General features: G+C 42.4%; 2 protein-coding genes across 7 annotated transcripts in view; both read left to right on the top strand.

Moving 5' to 3' along the window:
- Positions 1-763: 763 nt before the first annotated feature.
- phf8 (PHD finger protein 8) lies at positions 764-11,373 on the top strand. The gene is made up of 22 exons (XM_088291422.1): positions 764-1,067; positions 1,517-1,747; positions 2,401-2,486; positions 2,586-2,712; positions 3,830-3,990; positions 4,059-4,200; positions 4,648-4,834; positions 4,919-5,081; positions 5,181-5,268; positions 5,385-5,491; positions 5,583-5,674; positions 5,776-5,865; positions 6,032-6,313; positions 6,405-6,487; positions 6,574-6,740; positions 6,831-6,916; positions 7,593-7,714; positions 7,845-8,179; positions 8,322-8,417; positions 8,493-8,602; positions 8,731-9,091; positions 9,171-11,373. Exons 2-22 carry the CDS (start codon positions 1,650-1,652, stop codon positions 9,257-9,259), a joined length of 3,072 nt encoding a protein of 1,023 aa, XP_088147548.1. The 5' UTR covers positions 764-1,067; positions 1,517-1,649; the 3' UTR covers positions 9,260-11,373.
- Positions 11,374-12,771: 1,398 nt separating this feature from the next.
- The window catches only part of huwe1 (HECT, UBA and WWE domain containing E3 ubiquitin protein ligase 1), a 40,551-nt gene continuing 34,552 nt past the window's right edge, over positions 12,772-18,770 (top strand). For all 6 annotated transcript variants that reach the window (XM_088289565.1, XM_088289569.1, XM_088289567.1 and 3 more), the window contains exons 1-2: positions 12,772-12,830; positions 15,904-15,973. The gene's annotated coding sequence lies outside the window, so the exon portion shown is untranslated. The remainder of the gene's footprint in view (positions 12,831-15,903; positions 15,974-18,770) is intronic.

Below are 18,770 nucleotides of genomic sequence, written 5' to 3'. Positions count from 1 at the left end.
AACAATAGACAAATCAGATTCTTTGAAACGCTATAATTATGTAAGTTCCTTTTCGGATTGTATTGTTTATAAAACTAGTTATTTGAAAGTAAAAAAGGTTCAAATGTATAAATTCGAGTATGGCTCCATTGTATAAGGGAACAATGCATTGTAGCTTACTTGCTATACACATATATCGCCATAGAACTTTTGTAACATTTAAATAGACAATTACGATAGCACACTCAGAATTTGAAGTCCAATATACTAGCTGCCGCAGTGACTATTAGAAATTGTAAAATGTGTCCTATTTTAACAATGTTATATAAATAATAATAGTTGTTGTTTTTTTTTAAGATTTTGCTAATTTTGTAATCGTTGAGCGTAATAACCGCAAACGTAAAATGAATTTTGATTAATTGCTGAGAACTTATTACGGAAGATTGTGTTCACTTAAAAAAAATAAATCGTGTTTTTCGGAGTATTTTTTTTGGGGGGGGGCTTTGTTTTTTTTGTTTTATTTCTTCTGTGTTTTTCTGAGTATTTTTTTCTGTTTTTTTGACATTTTTTTCAGGTTACTCCATAAAACAGGATAAAAAAAAGCCCCGAAAAAAAAATATTGCCAAAAACAAGATTTTTTTTCTCAAGTGAATGCAATACGCTTCCGTACTTCCGTATGTTACAACACCTTATGGTAAATTATTTATTTTTCGTTTATTTAAAATGCGACCCTCACCCCTCCCATCTCCGAAGAGGTTTTGACCGCTGAAAACTTTATTGTCCGCACTCGCGTTAACAGTGATGAACAACGGTGACGCTGTTGTCTTTGAAAATGGCGTCAGTGCATTTGAACTCCGCTGTCATCTATAGCTGAAGTGTTGTATCGGGGCGCTTCCAAATTCCCACTTTGGATGCGTAGCGACGTTCGTGGTGGGGCATTTCCGCGTAGCTACATGAAAATGTGGCCGAGGCAACTCTTAGTACTCGAGTCCGCCGCATAGTAAGGCCTCGTCGCAGCTCGCGCAAAAGCTTCTCAAGTGTTCCGACGGCGGCCATTGCGAGCTCGGCCTCGCTGCAGCGCCAATCCGGTGAGTTGCTCAACAGCACTTTGAGGTTCAAGATGCTTTGTACGAACTGCTGCTCGCGTTTGCCTTCAGGTGGGAAAGTGATGCGGAGAGTTGGACGGCCCTCGGGAATGTGTTGCAATGTTTGCATGGATTTGGCAAGATTGTTGTTGCGAGATTAGCTACATGACTAGCTCACCTACTTAGCTAGCTAGCATCACAACGTTCCGATCTCGTGTGTTTACAAGTAACGGCGATTTATTTTGGATTTAAAACGGGAGCATCAATAGTCACATAATGTGATGTAGTTAGTCTAACGTTACATTTTATGTAAAAATATAGTGACAGTTTGCCGTTCGGGAACTTTGTAGTGTTCTAACGTTGTGTTGTGAGACTTTTGTGTTCAAACATGCTTGCCGTGACTATTATTTAGTAAACAAAAGTTTCTTTTCTTTTCTGTTTGTGTATTTCAGCTCTCCTGGTGCACCCAAGTGGAAGTATTTCTTCATCAGCTTCAACCTTATTACACCACAGAAATCTTGGGAATTACATTTGTAAATTGGACATTGTGAATTACTCAGAGTTGTAGCTTCTCCCAAAGACGGTATGGCTTCTGTACCAGTGTACTGCTTATGTCGCCTGCCATATGATGTGACTCGCTTCATGATCGAATGTGACATTTGTCAAGACTGGTTCCATGGAAGGTAAGTGTAGTTTAAAAAAATAATAATAATAATAATTCTTCACTCTTATGAGCATAATTATCGCCTCTAAATTTACTGTACAGGCAGTGATTTGTGTAACATTGGAACAGTATTAATCATTCTACAACTCTTATACTGCAATTTTGCCTTTTTGCCCAGATTCTTAAGAAATTGTGTTTGTTGTACTCATGTTGAAGTGGCCATTTAAACCCAACTCTGCATTTTGATGGACTGTCCTTTTTGGGGACTTGCATTCCAAGTTTTGGTGTGTTTGCTACCATCGTAAATGTCTAAATCTGTTGCCTCCATAGTTTCTGGTGCTAACGTCTGTACAATAATTGCTCCATCTTCATGCTTCACTGTTCACAAATTCACTTTTCATGTTTTCATTTTCTATGGAAACCATCCCCATCTATTCCCTCACATTGCAGCGCCAAACATTTATTTCGGTAAGAACCGCTGTCAAGATAGTATGTGGAAGTGCTACATCTCTTGTCTGGGGGAAGCTAAGTTTAGCTTGGGTTGTAAGTAAGAGTTGTGGACTGTCGCATCAGTGAGTTTTTTTTTTTTTTTATTGTTTGAGACTCGCTGATCAGTGATCTACCCCCAAAATCCTGATCATACTAAAAACATCCGTTGTTGTTGTTTAATAGCTGTGTGGGCGTAGAGGAGGAGAAAGCTACAGAGATAGACCTCTATCACTGCCCCAACTGTCAGCTCAGTCATGGACCGTCTGTCAGTAAGTCAAACGTTCCTTTTCTGCCTTGTGGGACTTGGAAGCGTTCATCCGTGACACGCAGTTGCTGAAATATTGAAGCTCTTGTCTCCATGTTGACAGTGCGTAAACGGCGTGGAGGCAACAAGCAGGCAGATGGACCCGCTGCCAGCGTAAGAGACCCCGGCCGTTTGGTCAAGACGGGCAGCCCCCAGTTTGTGAGGGAGCTACGCAGTCGGACTTTTCCCAGGTACAATCGCTATGAAAGAATATGCTTGGCATTCTTGGAGCGTGAAAATCACATTGCGCCACAGCGGGCTTCGTCTTCAGAAGTAGACGTGTAAATAAGGCGCTGATGTCACATTCATGTTTACATTCATTAATGCGGTGGCTTTTTACAGCTCAAATCATAAATAAGGCTCTTACCATTTCAACGCGTATTGGGTACTCCCGACGGCGGCCGATACCAAGGCTCCCTCTTATGGCCGTTTTATTGTCAGGAACTAAACGGAATACAATTCTGAGAGGCCATTTATTTTCGGGGAGTGAGAAGTATCTATGTCGATCCTCTCATATGCTCATTAAGATGCTGCCGACATTGGGAAATTCCTGCATATTTTTTTTTGTCTGAAATTAAAACAAAAATATGTGAACATTAACATTTCAGTTATATTGAAATTTGGGAAAATTGTATTTACTGTAAAATATTTTTTTTTAGAAACTTTAGCGAGCTATGTATTTATGATTAGGTTTGTTGCACATTTGAAACGTTGTTTAATAAACATGCTTCAAAAAAGTTTTTTTTTTTTTTTTAAATGCCGATATTTTCCCTTTGAGGTAACGCCTCAAATTTCCCCATTGTGGCTAATAAAGGACATCTTATCTTATCTTATCTTTTATTGCAAATTTTCAGTTCTCAAAAATGGTTATCAGCCTCATTAATTCCTAAGCCGAATCTTATCAGCCCGGGGGAAAAAAAAAACATTGGTCTATCATTCGTCCACATAGATGTCCTTAAAGGCTGTCAGTCGTTAAAAAAAAAAAAGTATTAGCTGCATCCTATGGTGCTTTTTGAAATTGGGAGATGACCGTGTCAACTGACTTCAACTTAGTCACAATACACCAACTTTAAAACAGCACATAATCAATTATGAGTCTTTGTTTTGACTGAATCCAAATTTCAAACATTGTAAACATTACAGTGCAGGGTCGACAAAGTTTTGTCCAAATATTGTCATTCAGAGCCACTCGACTTTTTCGATTAAATTGTAAAGTTTGGATGGAAACCTTTTTGGGGGCGTGCGACCCGTCCTGCGATGTGAAAATGCGACGAGGCAAACCCCACGTTGGACGTGTGCCGTTCACAGTGCGGACGAAGTGCTGCTGAAGCCGTCGGGGGCCCAACTGACGGTGGAGTTTCTTGAGGAGCATTCGTTCAGCGTTCCCGTCATGGTGTTGAGGCGAGACGGGCTCGGCATGACTCTGCCGCCTGCATCTTTCTGCGTCAGCGATGTCGAACACTACATCGGTAATTCGCAACCCAGTTGGAAGGCGCATGAAGGTCGGTCTAATTGGTGGAATTGTGCCCGCTTGCAGGTTCCGACAAGGAGATCGACGTGATCGACGTGTCCCGCCAGTGCGACCTGAAGATGCGACTCGGAGACTTTGCTGAGTACTACAACAGCCCCAACCGAGACAGAGTGCTGAATGTCATCAGCCTGGAGTTCTCGGAAACCAGGTTCTAAAACTTAACGCCTCGTCGCACGATTGCTTGTCGTGTGTTGTTTTCAGAATTTGTGTTGAAAAGGAAATTGGTTTGGGCTGTGACATACAGCGTTAAAATTTCAGAGTTTTCTCACAAAAAGCAGATTGCCTATTTTAAGCAATCTTTTTATTTATTTGTTTTATTTTATTTTTTGGGGGGCACTTTGGTTATTCAAAAAAAAAGCACATGACAACATTCAACATCAGTTTCTCTCTTGTAAGTGTTGTCAAAGTTAACGTGTTAACGTTGGCCATTATTTAAATTGAAAAACATATTTAAGAGGGTTTGGCTGAGTGAACAATGTGCAAAAGATTCTAATGATGAAATTGGTTCATCATCCAGCCCTAAAATTAATAGATGGATGGGGGGGAGGAGTGCTCTACGTTTTATTGATTTATTTTTCCTCTCTCTTGGTGTCAGGCTTTCCAACCTGGTGGAGACTCCAAAGATTGTGAGGAAGCTTTCCTGGGTGGAGAACCTGTGGCCTGAGGAGTCTGTGTTTGAGCGGCCCAATGTGCAGAAGTACTGCCTCATGGGCGTCAAGGATAGTTACACCGACTTTCACATCGACTTCGGCGGCACCTCCGTTTGGTATCACGTTTTGCGGGTGAGGACAGAATTTGGGACGTCCCACGTTGTAGTCATCGAATTTTTCATTTCAACGAGCCTTCCAATTCTCCCGTTCGCTCAGGGTGAGAAAATTTTCTACCTAATATCGCCCACGCCGGCCAACCTTGCGCTTTTTGAGCGCTGGAATTCCTCATCCAATCAGAACGAGATGTTCTTCGGCGACCAGGTCGACATGTGTTACAAGTGCTCTGTCAAGCAAGGAAACACTTTGTTCATTCCAACCGGTAGGAACAAACTTTGAACTCTTTGACCTCGATGCTGCTTGTCGCCCAACATTCGACCGTATAAATGAAAAGAAAAACGCCAAATGCTTTTTTTTCCAGGATGGATTCATGCAGTGTTGACTCCAGTGGACTGTCTGGCCTTTGGGGGAAACTTTTTGCATAGTCTTAATATTGACATGCAGCTTCGGTTAGTTTCCTCAAACCTTTTTGTGCCATTCTGTTAGCGGACGCACATGCCCTCTCAAAACTAGACAAGACGCGGGAGTGCAAAAAAAGAATGTCTTCCTCTGTTTATATTTTTAGGGCGTATGAATTGGAGAAGCGGTTGAGCACAGCAGACTTATTTAAGTTTCCCAACTTTGAAACTGTTTGCTGGTATGTTGGGAAGCACCTTCTTGATACTTTCAGAGGTAATATTGAAACAAATGTCCAACTGAAATTTTTTATTTTTTTTTTAATTCCGTGATGTTTGGTTTCATAATATGCTATGTCGTCTGGCAGGTTTGAGAGAAAACCGCAGGCACCCCGCCGCTTACCTGGTTCACGGGGCAAAAGCACTGAATAATGCCTTCCGAACTTGGACCAAGAAAGAGGTAACACTGATGCACAATGTAGTAACGTTTTGATTTAGTCCCTTTACCTATTTCTCTTTTCGAGTGAAAACTAGACCACAGGGGTGCCCACTTTTTTTCAGGCGCTGGGCAATCATGAAGTGGAAATTCCAGAAACCATCAATACGCAGACACTGGTGAAGGACCTCGCTAAGGAAATCCGTCTGGTTGAGGTAAAAAAAAAAAATGGCTCCGTGCGTAGGCAGGCTCATTTTTATTCGTGTGGAATGAGCAGTCGAAATATGTATTTTGCACAACGTATATATTGTCCTTTAGAGTTAGAATGTTCCGGCAGTATTTATGTGTCATAGTATGAACTTGTATTTGCTCTCTTCATAGGACATTTTCCAACAAAACATTGGCCGCACTGGGCCTCAATTTCCTGGCTCGCCGCTCTCAAAAGCCCCGTTGACCACCTCTCAAAATTCAGGCCGCCCCCCCGCAAAGAAGAAAGGCCTCAAACCCAAGGATGTCATTGCAGGTCTGGCGCCACCAGGACCCAAGAAGAAGAACCAAAAGGGGCTCCTGAAGACAGAAGCCGGAGAGTTAGACCTGCTTGAGATCCACACCAAGCATACACTGAAAAAAATCCAACCCGGCAAGTCCAGAGGCAAGAATAAGGTAGACATCTTTTAAAGCGTTTCAAAAGCGGAAGCCAGCTTTTTTTATATATATATACAGATGTATATCACATTATTTTCCATCTCTTTAGTTGGAGCTGCCTTTAGAGGACTTTGAAGGGAAGATAAACAAAAGCAAGCTGAAACTTGTGCTGACCAATGGGAAAATTCAAGGGTAAGGTTTGAGATTTGTTGCTGTGTTGCCAATCTGCAGGTCTCACTCAAGGCTGAGCTTTCATCTGATTATTTGTTCAACTTTAGCAAGAAAGCGGGCAGCAATGGTGCAGGGGGAGCTGCCAACTACCAGCACCTTGCCGTGGAGGGTTCCAGTCTCTCTGACCTGGAATCGGAGGATGAGCTCCAAATCGACGAGACCCCGCCTCCGCGCCGCAAGCTTACTGGCTCAAGCAAGAAGAAGAAACTCAGCGGTGAGATGCAAAAAAATGACGAGAGCAATAAGCACTATATAAAAGTGTGTGTGTTGCTGAGTGATGTGGTGTGTCAAAATATTCCTTCAGGTCTTCCAAGGAAGCTGCCCAGGGCCAAGCCTTGCTCTGACCCAAATCGTATCCGGGAGCCAGGAGAGGTGGAGTTTGACATTGAGGTAACATCACAATGCAGTCACCTTCATATGTTGTATGAGTGACCCAAATTGCGTGTCACCGCAGGTCGGTACACAGCCATGCATCTTGCAGAGCAGTCCTGACCACCTCCGTGGCCCCTTGTGGCCAAGACGCATACACATAAAGGCGCGACAAACTCACAATAAACTATGACGCACCAACTTAAATTGTTTTTTTTTTTTTTAATGGAACAAGATGATTAAAGTCTTGCGTTGTGAACGTGATCACAGAACAAATTCAACTTGTATGTCAAAGCTCTCCAGAGTGTGCTTTTGTCTGGAGAAAATCCAACTAAGGTTCACCAGGAATGTTTTTGATAAATTGATCTACGCAAGAAGCCCTTAAAAGTATAAATAAATACTCAGATGGGAAAAACAGGAGCCTGAAACATTAAACAGATGCGCATGTTTATTTCCTAAACAGAAAATGGAAAGAAAGCTTGGCTGCAGCTAACCTGAAATGTGTGTGCAGATGTGACGCAGCCGTTATTGCTTCGTTAGCATTTGTGTGTTTTTGACCAGTGTGCCCATTTTGTGATGACTTTTTATTTATTTAACTAATACAAGATCAGTTTCTCGCACGTCATCCCTCAGACGACGACTTGGAACATCTTGCGTTACAGTCTTCACTCAAGCATGTTTGTGTGCGCGTCCTCAGGAGGATTACACCACAGATGAAGAGGCGCTGGCTGCTCATGGTGTGAAGGGTGGCGCCGGGGGCATCCTGGACTTACTGAAGGCCAGCAAGCAGGTGGCAGGCTTGGACTCCTCCGCACTCAGGTTGGAATGCTTTCCTCAACTGTCATGCTTTTATGTTGAATTTCATCCAACAATTCGAAATGATTGCATCCATGAGCCCCAGCTCCTTTTCTCTGAATTGATGTCCCCGCTTCTTTATTTCCTCCTCCAGTGAGGAAGCCCCGGCCTCTCCCAGCACTCGTGACGCCATCCAGGGCATGCTGTCCATGGCCAACCCACCTTCATCATCGTCCTCGTCGTCATCGTCCTCCTCCTCATCCCCCTTGTCTATCTCTGGAGGACTGACTGAGGGTTTGGGAGTCGTAAAGGGGAAAGGCGGCCGAGCGGTGTGGGTGACTGGCGGCGTCAAAAAGACCTCTGAGAAAAAGTCTGTTATCCAGCGGCCCGGAAAGCGGCCCATTAAGCGTCCGGCCCGCCATCTCAGCGAAGAGGACAGTCCAGATGAGCAGGAGACTCTGGGGACCTGTTTTAAAGATTCTGAATATGGTGAGCAACCCACTACTGACAGACTATTGTGGCCCAGCAAACTATAACAAAAATAAATAAAGCGGGTCTGTGACGTATCACTTGTGGAAAAACCACGGGTTGATGATACTCACTTTCTGGCTTCATTGATCGTTCTTCTAAGTGTATCCGTCGTTGGAATCGGATGAAGAGGACCACGCGAACAAGGCCAAGATGAAACGCAAGAAAAATTGGGACGATACACCTTGGAGCCCGAAAGGCAAGGGCGGAGTTTGCATTTCAAATGTCCATCCTTGAGCATCTTTGAACGGCTCTCCTCTCTTTTACTTCGCAGCTCGGGTGATGCCGACTCTTCCAAAACAAGACCGGCCAGCCAGAGACGGAGCTCGAGTGGCGTCGGTGGAAACGGGCCTGGCGGCTGCCGCAGCCAAGCTGGCGCAGCAGGTGAGTGTGGCGCCAAAGGCCAGACGGAAACGTGCTCGGAAGGTTGTTGAGCTGCAACATCATTTTTCATTTCATTCATCAAAGCACGAGGACACATTTGTTGTTGTCTTTTTTCGCTTTCCATTCAGGAGCAGCAAAAGCCTGCTAAAAGGAAGTACACCAAAAAGGTGCGTCCTCCTGTCCCGGTTGCGAGCCCTCCTCCAGTTCATGCCGATCAAGCTCCGCCCTCGCCACCGCACGTTCCAGAGTCGGGACCAGACGTCAGCCCGCACAGGAGAATGGATTACTACTCCGCCAGTTTACTAGACCATGAATACACAGCCGGGCCGGGACCTTTTGGGCCCGGTGGCCCTCGAGGAGGCGGAGCTATGGCCCCTGGGGTTTTCCTGACTTCACGCCGCCCTTCTTTGTCGCCGCAAAACAGCAGCTCACTCTCTGGTGCGTCGCATTCAGGCCTCGCCAGTCAAGGCGCGGCAGGAGTCGGTCAAGGTTAGCGCAAAGAGTGAAAATGACGCCATTCCTCTGTCGTCTTTGTCCGGCTTATCACGTGTGTTTCTTTGTTTCTCAGGGAAACGTCCAAAGAAAGGACTTGCGACAGCAAAACAGAGACTCGGAAAAATTTTGAAGATTCACCGCAACGGCAAACTGCTTTTGTGATGGAATCTGGAATTGCCGCTGAATACGCGAGTAGGAATACTCGCTTTGTGAAAAATGTTCTTGAAGGAGGTAACGATAGTAATCTATATTTTCTACTTCAAAGGTTGTTTACTAATGTTTCCATGTGTCTGCTAAGCTAGTTAGCAGCTTCATTTGGCACTCCTCTACTGTCTTTGCAGAACGGTGTCACAAGCACACCTCTCATTTACGTAAAGTGGACGACAACTACACGCGGGCGGGCTTTTCCAATCACATTTTTTAAAGGGAAAGAAAATGATACGTCGTTGTCAGTTGAAATGTAATTCCAATGCAGACACAATGAAGGGTTTCAATTTTATTTTATTTTTAAACCTAATTTTTACCTCAAATGAACTTAGTTTTTTAATAGGACTTTTGAAGACATCCGTCTCGACAAGGTTTTGCTAAAAGGGTCAGTGTAAAAATCGCTGTTCCTTGTTAAACATTTCATTTCTAGATTGTTCTACAAAGTAAGCAACAGATGACCTTGTACACTTATATTTATTGTAATTTAATTTATTTTCAAAGGCAACGTTTTGTCAACTTGAGCCTATTTGCTTCTCCTCTTTCCACCTGACTTTGTCATCCTTCTTGGCCCCGACCGTCTTTTGCAACAGCAGTAGATTTAATTGTACATATGTAATATCTGTGATGTGTGTGTATATTGCTAGATTGGAAGAGCAATGACAAAAAGAAGATTTACAGTAGATATAAAAATGTTTTATGTAAAAAAAAAACAAACAAATACAACACCACCAAAAAATATGAAAGGATCAGAACTTCCATCCATGATGTGAGCTGCTTCTCCTTACGCTGGAGCCTATCCCAGCTATCTTCTGGCCGTAGACGGGGTCACCCCCCCCCCCACCCCCCCAACTGGTTGCCAGCCAATCGCAGGGAACACAAAGACGGACAACCATCTGCGCTCACAATCACATCTAGGGCCAATTTGGATTGTTCGAGCAACCTACCATGCATGTTTTTGGAATGTGGGAAAGACGGATCAGAACTTTGAGTTCATTCAGGAAATGTTTAGCGGGATGCGTCTTGCTTTCTCTAATAATCAACTGATAAACGTCGTTTTCAGTTTTGGGGTTTTTGCTCCAGTGAAGTCATTTGGAAGCGTTAGATAAGCCCTATTTCCCGTTAGTAAAAAGAGCAACAGCAAAGAATAGTTTTAAGAGCCATCGTGCTTGATAGTGTATGGTCTTTATTTTTATATCTACTGTAATTCCTGGCCAGCTTTAGGATTCATTCCACAGAATGTACGAGAAACCGAATGTCTGCCGAAATGTTGATGTACCAAGTCAAAACCTGAATGATCAACTTGTGTAAATATATGTTGCAATTTTGTTTTTATAGTGCAGAAACATTGAAAAATTTCTTATCGTTGTACATGATGACAAGTTGCTGTATTTTTTAAATAGTTGTTTTTATATTTGTATGCAGTAATTGTTATGTTTAGTCACGTCTTGGCTGTGTACCATTTGAAGTGTACGGGGAAATGAGTTCGTTTTGTTTCCTCCTGGTTTAGTTGATTTATTAATCATCATAGATATTCACATTTGTGTACTGTTTTAAACGTGCTTTATTTACGAGATGAAAAGAAATTATAACTAGATTTTTTTCAAATATGAAGTGATTTATTTTGTGTGTGTTCAATCTATTTGAGACAGTTGTGTTACTATGAAAGCTGTGCGCTTCTCCACTTAATTCTTTATTGATCGGTTTCAGGGCCAACGACGCTGCCACTACACTGCTCATAGGTTTACATGCCCTGGCGGAATTTAGGATTTCTTGACTCTTTTTCTGAGAATATTAATGATAATACACCCACTTGAATTTCACTCATGGTTAATGCTTGGTTGAAGACATAACTGTTCACTTTGTTTAGTCAAACTACACAAATGATCCTGAAGTTAACATAGCCTTGCCATGTTGGCCAGATAACATGCACACAAGTTGACAAAAATAAGTTTGAATGGCTTCTAAAGGTAAACAACCAGTTACCTGTGATCTGTCTGCTTGTCTGGATTCCGAGTCCATTGTCAAGATGCACAATAAGGAGACGCTTCGAAATAAAATGGGATACCTAGTTTAATTGTCAAAAAGTCATTATTACGCCAATGCCACAAAAAAAAAAAAAAATCAGAGAGACCTGACAGCACAGAGATGAGCCTCCAAACATTTTGTAGCATCATTTGGAGTGATGAGACCAAAATGGAACTGGTTGGCCACAACCATAAACATTTGGACAAGAGTCAACAAAGCCTATGATAAAAGCTACACTATTGCTCCTGTGAAACATGGAGGTGGGAAGCGTGAGAAACATGGTCAAAATGATGGCAAGAAGAATGCAGAATGTTGTCAGAAAATATAAGAGGAAAATTGGGAAGGTTCCACAGTGGCCAATCTCAGCCACCTGATCTCAATATCATCCCAGAGGGCATCTGATGTCAATTCAACAACACACCTGCGTACTTGACCCTTTTTGCCGGTCAGTCCTCCGCGATCTCTGTACATTTCCGGCCTCGATGCTGCTTTTTGACGTCTCCCCATTTCGCGAGTAGGTTCATCACACGCACAAGGGACGATTCGTGGGCCGGACTAAAATCATTGTTAATCGCAACCTTTTTTCAAATGTGTCACCCCCGCCCCAAAATTGTTGCTGAATTGGCATCAGAGGCCCATTGGGATTGAGCCACTCTGGGGAGATCTCGAGTGTGCTGTTTATACAAGACAAGCCAGCCCAAGACTTGAAAGGGACTGGAGGCCTTCTTCCAAGAAGAATGGGCAACTTTGCCATCAGAGAAAATAAAGTGCCTCATCCACGACTACCACATGAGACTCAAAGGGGGCAAAGCACGCTATTGGGTTATGTCAACTTTTGATCATTTGTGAAGTTTCTGTTAAATTCTGCCAAGGTATGTAAACATAAGAACACAAGTGGCAACCATTTTCATTTATTGTCTTTTCATATTGCTTGACCTATCTGATCATGGGTGAGTTGGAGCTGACTGGGCAAGCTGAGGTCCGCTCTGGAGCGGTCCCGTCACCCATCACAGGTCACGTCTAGACAATTGCATCGAAGAAAAATTGAGAGTTTTACATGAATGTAACATTCTTTCTGGCGTGTTTTGAAGCCTAACATCAGTTTTTGAAAGAAGAAACCTCACTTGTGCACGAGGAGAACATGTTAACGTCACATAGCAAGGCCAGAGCCGGTTTCGAATCCCGAAACTCAGAACCGTGACGTACAAAACCACTTGTCAGACGTGCTGTTAATTTTGATTTATTTATTCATTTCTTAAGTGACGGTACATTTGTACACATTCAGTGAAAAGCACAGACAATTCATCGAAGTGCTTTCAAATGCCTACCGTTCGATTTGCCTTTTTCTTTCTTTTTTTTAAACATTTTTTTTAACATGGGAGTGCCCCCGTGCCCCTGCCCCGCCCTGGTAGAAGCAGCACGCGGCCATTCTCGCGAGATCTCGTCTTACCCTCCCACTTGTTAGTTCAAGATGGAGAAGTGAGTGCAACACGCATTCGAGGTAAGCACAAATACTTCTTTCAACCAGTGTCTATGTCGGTTTCTGAGGCCGCTGACGACATAAATGTTTCTTGTCTAAATAGTCGTGTTGAGAAACGCCTTGGTTTTTACATCCCAGAGGCCACAAGGGCGTATTAAGGGCTCGTACACTGGCTGTAGTGCCTAAAGCGCCATTTTTAATGTAGCCGTGATCCACTGACGGAGCATTGTGGCGAGCTCTCGTTGCTAGCTTAGCAACGAGCTACTTGCACATACATGACAAGCTACAAGCGACAAGCTAGCCTAGCCTAGCCGAGCACACACACTGATGTTCTTCACTTCGTCTGCGTCTGTCACGCAAACAAGATCACCTCTTCTAGTCAGTAATCGCTCGCTCTCCTCCAACATGTCCAATGGGTGGAAGGAAAAAAAATGTTGAGCCGCGTTTCCGAGTGCTCATTTGACTTTGTAATGTGCGAACGTTAGCCGTTAACCTCAAACCTTAACTGGTGACAGGCATTATCTTGGACTGTAACATATTGCATACAAGGACGGCTGCGGTTCACATTCACGTCCACTTGGATAAAAAGCCAACGGCTTCGCATCTGAACACATTGTTACAGCCAGGAAAAGTTACAATGTTTCACTCAGGGGTGACCTGAAGAAACATTGCATTTACGTTAACGTATGTTTGCACTATCAAAGTGTAGGCTTTAATGAAAGCTCTGATGTAATGTAACTTAATATCATGTTATAAAAAAAAATCTCCTTGACTAGGGCTGATTGCAATAAGAATGCTGTTGTGTGGAAATAGGTCACCTGTTTATGAATGGCTCATCCGTGAGGTGAACATGATTGCACTGCAAATGTGTTGGTTGCCTTTTGCTAAATACGACAAATATTTTGCCCTGTTTGTTTTCATAGTCGGTGTGCAAGTGATGACTCTGACACGACTGTTGTCTTACAGGTGCTTTTCTGCTTCAATAAAACAGCTGTCTGTCTCAGCCACTACAAAAGACAAATGTCACAAAAGTATATACATTTCATTTAAATTTAAGTAAGCTAAATTACAATGTGCCTATTATAAAGCATCCCTGGCTTACGTTACACAAATGCACGCAATGGTAAACATGATCTTATTTTATGTAGCCTCCCGGCAGCAGTTAGATTTAATTGTAATCCCTCCACAGTACGACATACTTCCAATCACCTAATTGAACAAATGATAACCAATTACTGTACACAGTGAACACAAGCGCTTCCTTATAACAATGGTTCTTAACCTTTTTCAGTGATAAACCCCCTGTGGAATGTTTTTCCAGCCAAGTACCCCTGAGCCACTGCAAAGCATTTTTGGCTTAAAAAAAAAAGTCTTCAAACATGCTACCAGTGTCTGATTTATTAAACGTTCGAACCTTTCAAACTTCATTTGTATTGGTCCATGTACGAATAATCAACAAAGTGTCCTCTTTTGGATCAAAGAAGAAATCTGTTATCAGGTCTTGAGCGATCGTGAATGGTTTCTTGGCTTTAGCTATAAGCAAAGACACCACATAAGAGGCTTCCGCATCATATCTTGAGATGGTCTGAATTCAGAGATTTGTTTTTTTTTTTTACCCATGTGACATCCATGTTTTGTCCTTAAATGGCGCTGCAGATGCACTGTTAGCAAGTTTCTCCACACAGCAAAAAGCACAGTGCCTCCGGTTTGTTGCAATTGTGGGTTTAAATTCAAATAAAATGTAATTTTCAACGTATAACGTGAATTTTGCCAACTCTGGTCTGACCTTTTTTTTTTTTTCTACACTTGTGCCTCCGTTTTTTTCGGAGGACTTCCGCTTCAACCGCAACTTAATTGTTTGCGTCTTCAAGTGATTGACAGTAACATGAGGGGGCGCGTGGCAAGTTGGGGTGAACTATTTTAGTTTGGAGGAAAATCTGGCTTTTTAAAATAATGAAATTGATAACCGAATGAAAATAAAATTCATTTTATGACCTTATATTTTCCTGAAACATGTGATTAATTTAATAATAATTTTTTGCATGTTTGTGTTATTTAAAATCTGGTATACCCCTTGGAGTTCTTTCAAGTACCCCGAGGGGTACGCATACCTCCATTTGAAAACCTACTAGTGGCCTCAGCTGACGCCATCACTCTTGGCTCAAGTGTGGCCAGTTAACAGGCAGCCAACTGCATATTCCTTTGCCGACTTTCATGTCGCTCAACAGGCCAGACCAACCTTTTAAAGGCAAACACACATCCAACGTCACAGATACCAGTATATCGAATGTGAGAATGGCGAGCCCAAGTGGACAAAAGTAATATCTGCGTCTGGCGCGTATTGTATTTATTTTGGTTCTACATGAAGCCTTCATGGTTGGTGGCATGAATGATGTTGCGGTGGCCCTGCCAGAAGTGACACTGGCCTTGTATATTCATGATATCAAATGATACGTTTCAATGATTAGTTTCTATTCAGTGTCTCTATTCTGTATTATTTAGCGGGTCAAGTATTAGAAGTCGATAAGATCGTAGTGACTGAAGGAATGATGATCATAATATTGAACATCCTGAGAAGGCCCACAAATGGATGGGGTGCGGCTCAATCAATTTTCTGGGCACATTTATCAGAATACCTTGATAGTAATGTACAGAGACAACCGACTGTTCTGAAACTATTGTGAGAATGTCAGCGCATTTAAACTGACATTGTTCGAGAAATTCTGTCATTCTCATTGTAGAGTACAAAATGCAGTGCAAAGTGAAGTTCTCTTTTCAAATGTCTGAAATTTCAAGGTCAGGCAAAATCAGTCAAGTGGGGCCCAAATTTTAGTTTGTTTTGGAAAATGATGGATAACATGTTTATTATAGAGTAGAAGAATCACACGTTTTTTTTTTGTTTTGTTTTTTTAATGAACTGTTCCAAGCGTGTGACTTTATAACGGAAGAATGCAGTGTGTTATAGACTTGTCTACCTGGAGAGAGCCAAAGGGGCTTCTTTCTTATTGCTCGGGCTGCGGAAACTTTTTCCCTGTTGGAATCAACTAAATTAATTAATTGTTCTTTCTTGTCATTTAAAAAAAAATCTTTCTAGACACTGAAAGAAGCTGCCCAAAGCATGCCAGTGAACCGAGTGGTGGAGCTTTTGAACCAAAGCAGTTCTGGTATGTACTGCGTCATCCTGTACTCCAACTTCTCACATACAGAAGTCACACACATGATTGCATGAAACATGAAGACTTTTCTTAGCTAACTTAGTTCCCCCTTAACGTGGTTGTCTCACACGATACAGAAAACTTGTTTAAAAGAGGCGTGGATTTGAGGTGTGCTGCTCATTTGTTCAAGTGGACAACATACTTGCTGATTAATTAGGACAATGCGTCTGAGGACGACTTGCGCCACATTCGTGACGTGGCTCTGGTCTCACCGGTGATGAGTTTCCACTCAACTTCCTGCTCTAGTCACAATAGTTGGAAAATCAAAGGGGACAAAAAATGTGCTTATTGTTACGCGCATCACACAACGATAGTTGCAGACATTTCAGCAAGATCAAATGAATGTTACAGCGAAGACAGATAGAGAGAAGCCGTCAATCATACATTGCTGTTTAAATGGAATATGTCATTTCTTGCCCTTGTGACCCGCACTCACCCTCGTCTGAATGCAAATATTCTCAAATGGCATTACAATACATGTCCTCTATTGTCATTCCATTCAAACGATGACGGTTTGTGAGTAAAAACAAAATTTAGTGGTACTGTCTTGGATAAATGGCAACAGTTTCATACATAACTTTTTTCTGTCTGGAGAATGTACATTCAGGTCCATAAATATTTGTCACATTGAAAACTTTTTGGGCATTCTGGGTTTGTACATACCACAGCAGAATGGATTTGAAATCAAAACAAGATGCGCTTTAGGTGCAGACGCCGATTTTTAATTTGAGGAAATTTACATCCAAACCAGGTGAACAGTGTGAGAGTTGCAACACACTTTATGTTGTCGCCACCATTTGAAGGGACCAAAAGTAACAAATTGGATAATTGGCTACTTGGCTGTTCCGTGGCCACGCGTGTCATTTCCTCATTGTTTCACTTACAAGGACCAGATCAAAGGTCAAGAGTTCATTTCAGGTGTGGCTTATTCATTTGGAATTTGATGAGGTCATCTCTTGATATGAAGTGCAAAAAGCTGCCATTGTCAGTGGAGCGAGACAACATAAGGCTGAAAAATCCAAACAAACCCATCAGAGAGCGCAAAAACATTATTAAGAAGAACGATCGCACCGGTGAGCTCAGCAACACCAAAACATCTGGAAGATCACAGAAAACAAGTGTGGTGGCTGACAGATTAATTTATTTCCCTCGCCTCGAAAAATAATCGCCACAACAGTCCAGACCGCGCTCCAGGAGGTGGGTGTCTCTGTGTCCAGGTCAAAAATCAAGAGACGACTTCACCAGAGGACAGAGAGAGGTTTCACCGCAAGATGTAAACAAACCATCGGTGAGCCTCAAAAAACAGGAAGGTCACCTTAGGCGAAGAAAAAAAAGAAAAAAGCTTCATCTCGTGGATAGATGAGACAAATGATGGAATGCGATAAGTATAGAGACGTCATTTGCTCACTTTGGACCCTTCTGCCCGCGTCCGTGTTTGCTTGCGTCCGGCGCCACTAATGTTGTCGTCATAGATCGCAATTTGCTACCGAGTCTTTTTGCTCGTTTTCAACCTCTTTGGGCAATGTGATCCATGACTTTATTTATTTTTTTTAAGATATCCGGAAAACGGCCGCCTTTAAAGATTTGCGTGACAAATTCTGGACAATTTTGAGCAGTTGGCAGCCCTGGGAGTGGCTTGACACATGAAATACTGCAGCTGTAGCTTATGTGATGCCGATATTCGTATGTGGTGGGTCACGATGCATTGACAGCATCCTCAGTCCGCTCCTTTTGACGCTCCCTCAGGCCTCGGAATCGCCATTGTTTGACAATCCTCTCAAGGCTTGTGCACCTTTTCCGGACGCATCTTCCTCTTCATCGAAATAACACTCAGTTCATGCGGCTGTTCTTGTTCTGTTCATGTACTTGACCGGCAGTGCACTCGAAACGTTCAAAGCTAAAATTTTGCTTCTTCATACATTTCATCGTGATAAATTTAAGTGAACATTTTAGGGCGTTGAGAATGAATTTGCTGCATTACACTCGTCAAAGTTAGATGCACAAGCAGCAGACACGCATTTAAATAAAGTTTTTCAAAACATGGATACACACAGCTGGTGTAATAAAAAAATGATGCAGAAGAATATCGCTACATTTGTGGGGCTGAGAAGTACACAACACTGCGAGCTTTCTTGACCAGCCTAGGCTGAAAAATAAGGGGCAGCAGGTTGAGAGAGTCATGAGTGAGTATCCTGTGAGTGGACCGATTATTTAATTTATTTTTTACAAGTATTAAACTGTCAACCAAGATAGCATTTTGTACACATATTCATCGGTCATGAGGTTGACTAGCCATGTGTAACCTTTTTTTCCACCCCTTGTTGGAGGAGAGCCCCTTCTCTTATCAACTTGAAGCAACCCTCGCGTAGTCACCCTCGTGTACAAACGCGACAAACAAGTGACTGAACGTAGCATAACTAACCCCCCGTCCCCTCCCTCTGGTCTTCAGGCTTCCATAAACACACACTTATGACGTCCTTCACCTAATACTAACCCTTAAAATGTTAGCATTAGATACTAATTCTAGATAGAAGATACTTTTTATGTGACAGTGTTATGATGCTTCCAGCAGTGGATATTTAAACACAAGACAACACATGTAGACAGACAATATAATAATACTCTCAGACGTGCATTATTTAACCACTTCAAAAAGGTCTTTTCTTACAAAAGTTTACTGATTAACTTTGTAGTTGTTGAACTCTTCTTTTTTGCGTCTAAATGACTGTAATGTACTGCCCCGCAG

This window comes from Idiotropiscis lumnitzeri, chromosome 3, assembly GCF_059441095.1.
Source record: "Idiotropiscis lumnitzeri isolate Australia: NSW breed Sydney's pygmy pipehorse chromosome 3, RoL_Ilum_1.0, whole genome shotgun sequence".
NCBI classification, from domain to species: domain Eukaryota; kingdom Metazoa; phylum Chordata; class Actinopteri; order Syngnathiformes; family Syngnathidae; genus Idiotropiscis; species Idiotropiscis lumnitzeri.
This window is presented reverse-complemented; position numbering and strand designations above follow the sequence as displayed.

What these genes read in the sequence shown, in the direction of transcription:
- phf8 (XM_088291422.1), top strand. Translation starts at nt 1,650, where the DNA reads ATGGCTTCTGTACCAGTGTACTGCTTATGTCGCCTGCCATATGATGTG. An exon ending in CTGGAGTTCTCGGAAACCAG is followed by an intron (nt 4,201 to 4,647) that starts GTTCTAAAACTT and finishes TCTTGGTGTCAG; the next exon opens with GCTTTCCAACCTGGTGGAGA. An exon ending in CCTTCTTGATACTTTCAGAG is followed by an intron (nt 5,492 to 5,582) that starts GTAATATTGAAA and finishes GTCGTCTGGCAG; the next exon opens with GTTTGAGAGAAAACCGCAGG.